The sequence below is a fragment of the Pseudorca crassidens genome, chromosome 8 (genome assembly GCF_039906515.1).
Source record: "Pseudorca crassidens isolate mPseCra1 chromosome 8, mPseCra1.hap1, whole genome shotgun sequence".
In the NCBI taxonomy this organism is placed as follows: Eukaryota; Metazoa; Chordata; class Mammalia; order Artiodactyla; family Delphinidae; genus Pseudorca; species Pseudorca crassidens.
Window position 1 is genome coordinate 106690257 of NC_090303.1, and position 12971 is coordinate 106703227.

The 12971-nt window shown below is 45.9% G+C and overlaps 1 protein-coding gene across 3 annotated transcripts in view; it reads right to left on the reverse strand.

Moving 5' to 3' along the window:
• Positions 1-12971, reverse strand: part of NCAPG2 (non-SMC condensin II complex subunit G2) — a 61881-nt gene that overhangs the window by 20426 nt on the left and 28484 nt on the right. For all 3 annotated transcript variants that reach the window (XM_067747599.1, XM_067747598.1, XM_067747600.1), the window contains 8 exons: positions 11044-11266; positions 10767-10870; positions 6785-6958; positions 4801-4871; positions 3680-3833; positions 3406-3579; positions 2590-2706; positions 2364-2504 (listed from right to left, as the gene is read on the reverse strand). In XM_067747599.1, coding sequence (XP_067603700.1) covers positions 2364-2504; positions 2590-2706; positions 3406-3579; positions 3680-3833; positions 4801-4871; positions 6785-6958; positions 10767-10870; positions 11044-11266 — 1158 coding nt within the window. The remainder of the gene's footprint in view (positions 1-2363; positions 2505-2589; positions 2707-3405; positions 3580-3679; positions 3834-4800; positions 4872-6784; positions 6959-10766; positions 10871-11043; positions 11267-12971) is intronic.

Sequence of the window (12971 nt, forward strand, 5' to 3'; positions counted from 1 at the left end):
AAAAAGCTTCTGACAAAATTCAACACCCACTTATGATAAAAACTCTCCAGAAAATGGGCATAGAGGGAATCTACCTCAACATAATAAAAGCCATATACAACAAACCCACAGCAAACATCATTCTCAATGGTGACAAACTGAAAGCATTTCCTCTAAGATCAGGAACAAGACAAGGATGTCTACTCCTGCCACTATTATTCAACGTAGTTTTGGAAGTCCTAGCCACGGCAATCAGAGAAGAAAAAGAAATAAAAGGAATACAAATTGGAAAAGAAGAGGTAAAACTGTCACTATTTGCAGATGACATGATACTATACATAGAGAATCCTAAAGATGCTACCAGAAAACTACTAGAGCTAATCAATGAATTTGGTAAATTTGCAGGATACAAAATTAATGCACAGAAATCTCTTGCATTCCTATACACTAATGATGAAAAATCTGAAGGAGAAATTAAGGAAACACTCCCATTTACCATTGCAAAAAAAGAATAAAATACCTTGGAATAAACCTACCGAGGGAGACAAAAGACCTATATGCAGAAAACTATAAGACACTGATGAAAGAAATTAAAGATGATACCAACAGATGGAGAGATATACCATGTTCTTGGATTGGAAGAATCAATATTGTGAAAATGGCTATACTACCCAAAGCAATCTACAGATTCAATGCAATCCCTATCAAATTACCAATGGCATTTTTTACAGAACTAGAACAAAAAATCTTAAAATTTGTATGGAGACACAAAAGACCTCGAAGAGCCAAAGCAGTCTTGAGGGAAAAAAAAGGAGCTGGAGGAATCAGATTCCCTGACTTCAGACTATACTACGAAGCTACAGTAATCAAGACAATATGGTACTGGCACAAAAACAGAAACATAGATCAATGGAACAGGATAGAAAGCCCAGAGATAAACCAACGCATCCATGGTCAACTAATCTATGACAAAGGATGCAAAGGCATACAATGGAGAAAAGACAGTCACTTCAATAAGTGGTGCTGGGAAAACTGGACAGCTACGTGTAAAAGAATGAAATTAGAACACTCCCTAACACCATACACAAAAATAAACTCAAAATGGATTCGAGACCTAAATGTAAGACCAGGCACTATAAAACTCTTAGAGGAAAACATAGGAAGAACACTCTTTGACATTAATCACAGCAAGGTATTTTTTGATCCACCTCCTACAGTAATGGAAATAAAAACAAAACTAAACAAATGGGACCTAATGAAACTTCAAAGCTTTTGCACAGCAAAGGAAACCATAAACAAGACGAAAAGACAACCCTCAGAATGGAAGAAAATATTTGCAAATGAAGCAAGGGACAAAGGATTAATGTCCAAAATATATAAACAGCTCATGCAGCTGAATATTAAAAAAACAAACAACCCAATCCAAAAATGGGCAGAAGACCTAAACAGACATTTCTCCAAAGAAGACATACAGATGGCCAAGAGGCACATGAAAAGCTGCTCAACATCACTAATTATTAGAGAAATGCAAATCAGAACTGCAATGAGGTATCACCTCACACCAGTTAGAATGGGCATCATCAGAAAATCTACAAACAACAAATGCTGGAGAGGGTGTGGAGAAAAGAGAACCCTCCTGCACTGTTGGTGGGAATGTAAATTGATACAGCCACTATGGAGAACAGTATGGAGGTTCCTTAAAAAAACTAAAAATAGAACTACCATATGACCCAGCAATCCCACTACTGGGCATATACCCAGAGAAAACCGTAATTCAGAAAGACACATGCACCCCAGTGTTCACTGCAGCACTGTTTACAATAGCCAGGTCATGGAAGCAACCTAAATGCCCATCGACAGATGAATGGATAAAGAAGATGTGGTCCATATATACAATGGAATATTACTCAGCCATAAAAAGGAACAAAATTGGGTCATTTGTAGAGATGTGGATGGATCTAGAGACTGTCATACAGAGCGAAGCAAGTCAGAAAGAGAAAAACAAATATCGTATATTAACGCGTACATGTGGAACCTAGAAAAATGGTACAGATGAACTGGTTTGCAGGGCAGAAATTGAGACACAGATGCAGAGAACAAACGTATATGGACACCAAGGGGGGAAAGCGGCGGGGTGGTGGTGGTGGGATGAATTGGGAGATTGGGATTGGCATGTATACACTATGTGTATAAAATGGATGACTACTAAGAAATAAATAAATAAACATACAAAAAAAAAAGATAAACTCTAGATATTCAGATGCCACTGTAAGTGTTTAAGAAGAGCAGCAGTACTGACTAAAGTTACAGCTTTAAATTAGAAAATAAAACCTGGAAGCACATCACAATTTGGAGAAGGGTCTCTGTGTCTAAAGACTTCTAACCTGGATAATCTGTTGATAAACGACCCTGTGAAGCTTCAGATATTCTTCTTCTTGATCTTGGATAAAAGATAAAACTTTGCTTTCTAACCAAAACCCAGTGTCTTCCAAAGTGGACAGGTAAACTTTGCCTTCTGAGCAGGACTGTCCAACAACAACAGAAGACAGGTTAGTCACAGAGCCGCTGGGCCAATTCGCCCCATGTCCTGACCCAAGCTGGTGGACGCACCTCATGCTGAAGATGGATACTCAACCGACAGTGGAGGCTGAAGGCTCGCAGGGCAGTGCCTTCACTCAGGTGGTGAGGGCTCCCACCTGGCGACTGCAAAATCGATTCCAGATCCACCTGTGAAACAGGACATCTGCAGGCTAGGTTCCGGCTCAGCAGGCAGCGCATGAAGTGAGGACACAGCTGCGCCTGGAGAGGGCTGCCAGAGCAGCAGGGCGAGTGTCCTCCCTCCTCCAAGCCTCCCGTAAAGGGACAAGAAGACACCTTTTCATAGGTGCTGCTCAAGGAGCCCTCAGGATCAAGCTCGTCCAGCCCTTGCCCCCTGCAGCCCCCGCTGCCCACCTCCAACCCGCCGACATCCGATGTCTCGTGCTGATAGGCGGGAGCCTCTGGCAGCAGTGTCAGTAACAGGCTGCTTCCGAGGGCTGGCCTGGAGGAGACGGCCGAAGAGCCAGGACGGGGAGAGGAGATGGGAAATTCACGGGACTCGCTCTCCAAAGGGCCCTAGAAAAGCCTGCCCAGGACTCAGGGGGCTGGAATTCCCTCGTCGATGAGCAGGGCCAGAGCAAGGGGACCTGGGGTGGCGGGCCGTCTTCCTGCTGTCGGGCCTGTTCCGACAGACCGGCTCATCCTCAGAGTTGGCCTCAACAGGACACTGGGCTCTGAACACGACTTGCTAGAAAGACCAGGGCCTGGAAGTGTTCACCCAGTCCCATCCCGCCCCCAGGTGAAAATTTTACACTATAAACGTGGAAAACTTAGACCTTACCCTATCGCTCAACTTCCACGGCATCTGCATCTGTTCTACAAAGTTACCTTGGATGTTTCAAGGGCTTTCAAAAGACGGTTCAGTTTCTTCTGGGGCGCGGAAAGCAGGCACTCGCGATTCTTCGGGTGGGTCAGCAAGTACTCAACGTAGACCAGCGCCAGCCCGGGTTTGACTGGGCGCGGGTCCTGGACCCGCACCTTCCGCTTAGACGCCGAGTTACCCTGAAAGCGCAGAGTGAGTGAGGCACATAGCAGGAAAGCACGTGAGTTCTAGCATACAGCTACCCTCCTTCAGCAAACTTTAAAAATGACACAAGTGTACCTTGCTCTGAGGCTGCTCTTCCGGCAGCGAGTCACAAACAAGCTCCAGGATGTGTCCCACTTGCCCCCAGGAGCAGAGACAGTCTAACAGAATACAGTAGCTCTTGTCGGCTGTTCCTTCCTCTTGGTTTCTTAGTGTGGAAATCACACCACAGCTGAAAATGCCACATATATAAAATCATATCTAATATCTCAATAGCAATTTCTCACTTTTCTAAAAGGCGGGGAAAATGAAGAAGCTAAAAACTGAGGGTACATAAGCCCTTCCTATGATGGGAACTCTCAGACGTTCTCCACCGCAGGAAAAATACACTGTTTTCCCACAATTACTGCGCAGGACAAGGTCCAGTACAAAATGCTGACTCTGAAAGCAGCTTCAGGGGCCCCTAGATGTGAGGCGCCGAGGACACACCAGGCGCTTACAAACCCTGGCCTTTTGTTTCCGTGTTGCCTCTGTCAGACTCTAGAGTAAAGATCCGTAATCTGGGGACAATACTTCTTGTTTAGCATCAAAACATTCTTTTTTTTTATAAATATGAATAAAAATAAGTAATTTTTACTGAGTTAATAACCAACACCCTAGCGCAATGCTGCCCAATAAAAAACACAATGTGAGCCACAAAAGCAGGCCACGTGTGTCATTATAAAGGTCCTAGAAGCCACGTCTAAAAAGGCAAGATTAATTTCAATAATGTGTCTTATTTAGCCCAGCCTACCCCCAACATCCTTTAAGACATGGTCACTGTAGAAAACTACTGATGAAACATGTTACATCCCTCTTTCACACCAGGTCCCCGAGTCTGCATCACACCAGGATGCACACACAGCTTGCCCCAACCCAGACTCCACATTCTAAGCACTCAGAGTCACGTGTGGCCAAGGCTCCGTGGTGGACGGCGGGATGGCTCACGTCTCACCATCTGGCACTTGAACAACGCCAGACTCTCAGTTTCCCGTGGTGGCTTCCTGTGTCCCTCAGCAGTCCCGGAGCCCTGGAAGCCACATCCCCTGCTCTCCCTGCCTCAGGGGAGGAGGCCAGGGGCAGGGAGCACAGCACTGGGGGCTTGAAGGTCACGCAGGAGTCGCCAAGTGAGACCAGGAGTGCACGGAGAGGGCGGGCACCTGAAGGTGGGCACAGCCGAGGCCGGCATCAGGGAGGCCAGCACAGACAGAGGGGTCTTGCAGCGATCATCCTGAAAGCATGAAAAGACACACAGCAACAGGGAACGTAAACAATGGGATCCCGAGGGCCCCATGACTCCCAGGAACCCATTTTCAAAGCTGCTTGGTAGGAATTAGAGTGATGCTCTCAACACACAACAGGAGGACTTAACCCCTTGGGAAGCATTAGGTTTGATAAGTCTTCTCAAACTTTTATAGGACACTTTACTACTTTCTGTGATGAATTATTTGAGCAAATATTTATTAAGCACCTACTGTGTACCAGGAGATCCTTGGAATACAGCAGTAACCAGAAGAGACAAAAGTCCTTGCTGTCAAGGCACTGACTGGTATTTGAAAAACAATACCGATGAAAGGAAAAAAAACCCAACTCTATATACTCAGTGTGTCCTGAGTATAAAACTCAAGGGAATGAAACTAGTCAGAAAAGTTCCTAAGTAAAATAATCAGAACAGAACACCTTAGGAAGACAGTGCAGTGCAATGGAGCTACCTGGCCAAACCCAAGTCCCATGAGATGCCACACCCCAACCAGCTGGTACAACACACGGAGAAGGGCTGGTCTCTGAGGGCGGGACTTTGGCAGGAACCAAGTGAGGATGCCACCTCGGGCCCCACTGCAGCTACATCACCACCACTAGTATTATCACAGTAACAGAGCAGACAGACCAGACTCCATCAAGATCACTTAATAAGAAACACCCTTGGTTGGATGAGAGGATGAAGGAAGATGGGCCCTAAAAGGAAAAGAAACAACAATTTTCTTGGACATATACATGAAACAGAAACAGGTGCAATGTCACCATCTGGCCTGTAATTAACCTGCATTCAGTCAGAGTGAACCCACCCTCACCCCCAACTCCCAATAAAGAAAATGTTTTCTTGATGTTACAACAGTCGGCTGGCAGCTACTCCTGATTCCACTCCATGTGTGGCTTACAGATGCCTTACCTACTTATGGGCCAACCACAAGGTTCTGGGAGGTACTGAGGGCAGAGAAGCTCTCTGGCCAGAATAATTCGGGATTAAAGACTTAATTCACCACCTCCCTTTTCCTGGACACACCCAGGCCACACTGTTCACCTGTCATCTCGTCTGGTATCCTATGGCCTCTATGTTTATCTTCTAATTCTCAACCCCATGTGATTATCTGAGCTTTTAAATGTCCTAGTGACTTGGGCAGCCTTGACTATTTACCTTCACAGACAGGTCACGTTTGCATTTCAGAGGCAGGATGGAGCTCGGAGACATAACAGTCACAGAAATACGGCTCAGAAAAGCTAAGAGGTCCAAGGTCACATAAGCAGTTGTAGAAGCACCAAAAGTAAACTTTACCAAGGGAAGGGTGATTCCTAAGACCTATGACCTTTCTATATTTAAGCCACGCTTTCTTCACAATTAGGAATAAATTTACATTTCTACATAGCAGTTTTATTTCCATCGGTTTTGAAATATGGCCTTTACTCAGAAATAGAAAGTCAAGGAATGAGGAGGTTTCCTTCCTCCAAACAGAAGTTATGCACACAGTTCTGTCTGTCTCAATAACACAGACACAACTCGGATACTTCAGAAACATGTGCTTGCCGGATGCTGTCAAATGCCTAAAATTGCCCACAAAACCAAGGTGCTACTACATCTTGATGTTCACAAACTCCCCTTTCTCAATTCCCAGCAAATCAAACCAGATTCTAAAATAGTGTCAGGCCATTAGAGATAGAAAACCAGTGCTCCCCAGACAAGTCTCCGGGTGAAGGGATGGAGGCTGGAGGACACGTGGCCTCACCCCGTGAAGGGCGAGAGGCCGAGCGTCCTGCGGGGTGGACGGTGGCTCAGCCCCCGCCTCTGCAGAGGAGGAGCAGGTCCAGAGGCTGGTCCTGCACAAATGTGACCTGGCGCGCCTGCCTTAGCAGGGTGGCCCGTCTTACCTTAAACGCTTTCATGTACTCTGGCAGCATAGAGGCGAACTTGCTAACGGTGTACACTCTGGCCTCTTTGTTATTCTCCATACTCCTGTGAATGCTTCTCCAAAGAATCACAACGATCTCTAACAAACCCGCCATGGACGCAGTATCACTTATTGACAGCGTTTGGTCCAGGGCCTAAGATACAAAAAATTGTACTGTGAAAGAATCAAATCATAATCACTCTGAAGAGAACAGCACTGTGTCTAACAGCACATCTCAGAATTCCAGACCTAAGGCAGAGATGGAAGGAGAGGCAGATAGAACCCCTAAGACTGTGGTGTGATGTCTGATGGGATCGACTCCCCCTCGACCGTGGGCTGCTCTGGTTTGTGGGCTGGCAGGGAGTGACAGCACCAGGTGTCTGCGTGTCTTCTAGCGAATCCTTCCTTGTCTGCGCAGAGGGGTGGGGCCGCCTCCCCAGCACCACACGCTCGCCTGCGCGTGCTCCACTTCAGATGCCAGCCCTGTCCGGTGACTGTGACAAACTGACAACTTGCCACACAGGCCATTTCCTGGAAGGGGCTACCTTGAGATGCAAAGCAGGATTCATTTCAGGTGCTGGTATTTTTGTGCTACTCAGATGTAATGGGAAAAGATACGGCGAACAAATTAACTTAATTAATGAGGGCACACAGAAAAAACAAAAGTAGTTGCTATATAAAGTTAGATTTTTCAATAGGCACTAAATACCCGGAATGACTTATGGCAAAATTTAAAAAGCAATGAAACTACTAAAGGCTTAGATACTACTATGAGAATGATATAGATAACAAATTGACAAAACTTCAATCTGTATTTAATTTTACTTTTTACATTCTAGTGATTAGCAGAGCACTCTTATCATTAAAGTCCCCTGAGAAAGCCACCATTTCTCCTTTACAAAAATATGCTAAGTTCCTAAGTAAGATTTCATTAAACAGAAAGCAGAGATTTTTAGTAGATAGCAATGTGAAAAGGTAAAAGAACCAATTCAAAAAATTATGCTTTAAGCCATTAAATATTCTTAGAATGACAAAATCCAGACGGCAAATTGTATTTTTTTTCTACTACCGGTTACAATAGAGCACCCTTGTGTTTTCTAACGGTACAGAAACTGACCTAAAATGTGAGAAGTGCAGCTTTCTCAATAATGTCTAGGTTCAATATGGGGGTGGAGGGTTCCTTCAGTATTTGAGAACTGTAACAGTTTTCACTTTTTGGCGAAACCACTTCCACCATCCATCCATCAGTGTGAAGGGGTGGCCCAGAGGCGCAGGGCCCCGCGAGCTGGCATCCCAGTGAGGGTTTCTAAAGTTACAGGATCACTTTCCTAAAAAATCCTGCCCACCCAACCCATATCCTGAGGGGAAAACTCTGAAAAGAGGAACTCAGATCCCACCAAGAAAGCAGAACGAGCTCCAGACGCTCCCGGCTGAGGGCTTCCTGAGCCCAGGCTGAACAGGCCTATGATGGATCTGCCAGGCAGATTCGGCCGTTAAGATGACATCAGGCTCTTCTCTCTCCTCCCCCTTCTGCCCCAGCGGACAGACAGGGCAGGGGATGCTGAAGCGGGGGGCAGGTGGGGTCCGGGGAGTGCTCCCCCCAGCCCCCGGGCAGGCCGACTGAGCCCCACACACCACCCGCCGGCGCAGCCCCAGCCTCAGCGCGGGGCGGCCCTGTAGGCTCCTGGCTCTCAAGGGCCGAGGGCCTGCATCCAGGGCGGGGACATGGAGACAGGAGCGGCCGGACAGCGCAGGAGCCTCACCCTGCAGCCAGCGTGAACCACGTTTCATCAAAAGGGCAAAACTATCTTCTGTGACTTCCTTTTTTTTTTGGTTTTAATTGAAGTATATTCAACATCTTGTGACTTTCTTTTAAAGGCCAGTACCCTAATCTACATAGCACCACAAAACTACCCAAAATTTTTACTTCAGAGGTACATACAAGCATGAGAGTTTGTTTACAAGCTTAAGATACTGCTTATAAGTAATACGTTTCTAAGTCTTAAATGTTCCTTTTTTAATGATATAATTGGTCACTTTGGATTCTGAAGAAATACCAGCTATATAGCTTCCTTGATAAATTACTTTTTCAAAGACAATTCTAAATAAAGCTCATTCCCAAAAATTCAACCCCACGACGTTTCTAGTAGAATCTTAGGGCAGTGGCGGTGAATAAATCCTTAAGAGCGCCACCACCCATCTAGTTGTAAAATACGGTAACGTCCAGACCCAATCTACGTGTGCCAACCCCAGGTCAAATTAAAATATACAGAAGCTTCAAAATGGAGTAAAGACCTAAATGTAAGGCCAGAAACTATCAAACTCTTAGAGGAAAATATAGAGCACTCTATGACATAAATCACAGCAAGATCCTTTTTGACCCACCTCCTAGAGAAATGGAAATAAAAACAAAAATAAACAAATGGGACCTTATGAAACTTAAAAGCTTTTGCATAGCAAAGGAAACCACAAACAAGACCAAAAGACAGCCCTCAGAATGGGAGAAAATATTTGCCAATGAAGCAACTGACAAAGGATTAATCTCCAAAAGTTATAAGCAGCTCATGCAGCTCAATAACAAAAAAACAAACAACCCAATCCAAAAATGGGCAGAAGACCTAAACAGACATTTCTCCAAAGAAGATATACAGACTGCCAACAAACACATGAAAGCATGCTCAACATCACTAATCATTAGAGAAATGCAAATCAAAACTACAATGATATCATCTCACACCAGTCAGAATGGCCATCATCAAAAAATCTAGAAACAATAAATGCTGGAGAGGGTGTGGAGAAAAGGGAACACTTGCACTGTTGGTGGGAATGTGAATTGGTACAGCCACTCTGGAGAACAGTATGGAGGTTCCTTAAAAAACTACAAATAGAACTACCATATGACCCAGCAATCCCACTACTGGGCATATATCCTGAGAAAACCATAATTCAAAAAGAGTCATGTACCACAATGTTCATTGCAGCTCTATTTACAATAGCCCGGAGATGGAAACAAACTAAGTGTCCATCATCGGATGAATGAATAAAGAAGATGTGGCACATATATACAATGGAATATTACTCAGCCATGAAAAGAAACGAAATTGAGCTATTTGTAATGAGGTGGAGAGACCTAGAGTCTGTCATACAGAGTGAAGTAAGTCAGAAAGAGAAAGACAAATACCATAGGCTAACACATATATATGGAATTTAAGAAAAAAAAATGTCATGAAGAACCTAGGGGTAAGACAGGAATAAAGACACAGACCTACTAGAGAATGGACTTGAGGACACGGGGAGCGGGAAGGGTAAGCTGTGACAAAGCGAGAGAGAGGCATGGACATATATACACTACCAAACGTAAGGTAGATAGCTAGTGGGAAGCAGCCGCATAGCACAGGGAGATCAGCTTGGTGCTTTGTGACCGACTGGAGGGGTGGGATAGGGAGGGTGGGAGGGAGGGAGATGCAAGAGGGAAGTGATATGGTAACATATGTATATGTATAACTGATTCACTTTGTTATAAAGCAGAAACTAACACACCATTGTAAAGCAATTAAAATATATATATATATATATACAGAAGCTTAAGGTGAAGAAAACTGGGAAAAGAGTGTCAGCAATAATAATTTTTCCTTTGTATTAAATCCTACTCAAACTCCACAGTGAACTACAAAGGATACACAGAAATTCTTTCTAGAAAATTACTTATGATCCTCCAAAATAATTAGGTGAAGTATCAGCACTAAAGGAATAAGTAATTTTATTGCTAAGGTAACAGCTTGTGGAAATAACACCTCTGCCTTGTTGCCCTGCCCTTCTCCCGCGGGAGAAGCACCCGTCCGGGTCCCCACCCCCGTGGCCCCGACCCCGTCCGCGTGGCCCTGTTCCCGTCCCCGTCCCCGTGGCCCAGGCCCCAGCCCCATGGCCCCAAGGCGGCGCCGGGCAGCGGCGGCTCGACTCACGCTCACGTTCTCCTTCCCCGGCTCCTCACTGCCCTCCCCGCATGCACTCAGAGCCCTCCGGATGCAGGCGTTCAAGCAGTGGCGAATCACATGAATCAGCTTTGCTAAAATGTGTGAGACACCCAATAATTAATTTACGTGTATCTTCAACAAAATTTTCTAACACTGAAATTATAATCCCAAATAATTAAAGTGTTACTTTACGGGAACTCATTAAGAACCACACTGAGCACGAAGCAAACACGCCAGGCTCACGGCGTGGGGCGGGGCTGGGTACCTATGTTGGTACAGGCCGTGTGCTCGTGCGCGTGCTGGTAGAACCTCCGCGCAGCCGCATGGTTCATCTGCAGCAGCGTCACGCAGCGCTCGCACCACACCTCCTCGGGCTGGTTCACGGGCAGGAAGGAGTTGAAGATAAGGCCCACCAGGCGCCGAGTGACGGGCAGAGAGTCCGACTCCAGACGGACCAGAATGTGCTCCATGGGGCATATTTTCCAAAACTGTGGATAAAGCACATGTGCAGAAGGAGAGTATAATCAAAAAGGAACTAATTTCTACATTCAAGGAAATTCATCTCAAATGATTATACCAGAATCTGTGACTCTTCCGCAGACAAATTAAAATAAACCCGTATTTTAAAAAGCACTGACACATAAGGCAGATAAGCACAAGGCTGCTGGGATTAATTATAATCCATCAGGACCATCAGTGGACCCTCAAATGACAGTTATGATTATCAGTCTAATAATTTTAAAATTTCCTAAAACACCACAACTTTGGGCCCATTAATATGAAAAGTGAATTTAAACATCTACAACAGGTTTGGCACAGAAAGCTAAAGTGAGTCTCCCGTTTCCCACCTCGGACACAGAGCCACCCCTCACGGTCACCCCTCCCGCCCTCTACTGAGTGCTGCCCGGGTGGCCACAGGCCTCCTCGAGCCGCCTCACAGCCACTGCCCACACCTGCACACGGCAGGACTGTCATGCTGCCCCTCAGCGTAAAAGCATCAAAGTCATCCACTGCCCACAGAAAAGGGCCAAACTTCTCAGCAAGAAATGCAAAACAAGGGGAAACACCACAGAATAATGGAAATAAAATAGACTCTGACGGTACAGTGTTCAAATCCTGTCTCTGTCACTTGTGCAAACAGTTAACACTCATCTGTGTAAAGGGGACAGCACCACTGACACAGACTTTCCTCAAGGACCTGGTTCTCATGACCGTCCCCTCTCTCCAGGACTTCCAGTGGACCTTTCTCATCAGCACTTAAGTATGCTCCCCGGTCTCCTCCCCCCCACCCCCCACCCAGGGACCGGTTCCCGCCAGCTGCCCGCCCCCCGCCAGCTGCCCGCCTGGCCCTGCCCTCACTCCCACGATACCTCAGTCCACCCTCCAGGTCAGAAGGACCTTGCGCATTCAGACAAACATACTCCCCCTCTCCCGAGGAAATGTCTGAGCATCCGACACTACGACCGTTCCCCGACATGCTCCCGGAACACTTCCATGCGCACACTTGGTGTTTCTGAAATAGTCACTGTAGTAAAGACAAGTGCCGCCCGACAGCCATGCCACCAGCTGAGTGTCAAGCCCGGAGCGGCCGGCACAGTGACAGACAGATCCCAAGAGGGAAACCGAGGCACTCAGGAGACCAGGGGCTTCTCAAGCCTCAATACCTCGCAGAGTTCAGACCTGCTGAAACCAATATACCCAAGAAACACTGTAGGTCACAGCACTGAGACTGGATCAAGGGGCAGTGCCTAAAAGAGAGGGTTTTCACATTGGAAAGGTTGGCTCCTGAGCCCTCATGGAGACCAGACGACCTTGAACAGAAACTAGCGATCGGCACTTACACCAAATGCCAAGGTTCCACGGGTTTTTCTTGCAGTGAACATTCCCCGCAAGTCTGCCTTTCCAGAAACTCCCCATTTTAACCTATTTTTCTTTGATTCACTTTTTCTAAAATAAAATGAAGAACAATTCTGATTAGTTTAGGGTTCTTCAATTACCTGAGGTTTTATTTTATCTAAACATACTACCCACAGGTTGATATTAACATCAGACAAGACCATAAACAAAATTGCTAACTGGTGTTTCATTCCTAATGTTAAAAATAATTGCATAGGGGCTTCCCTGGTGGCACAGCGGTTAAGAATCCACCTGCCAATGCAGGGGACACGGGTTCAAGCCCCGGTCCGGGAAGAT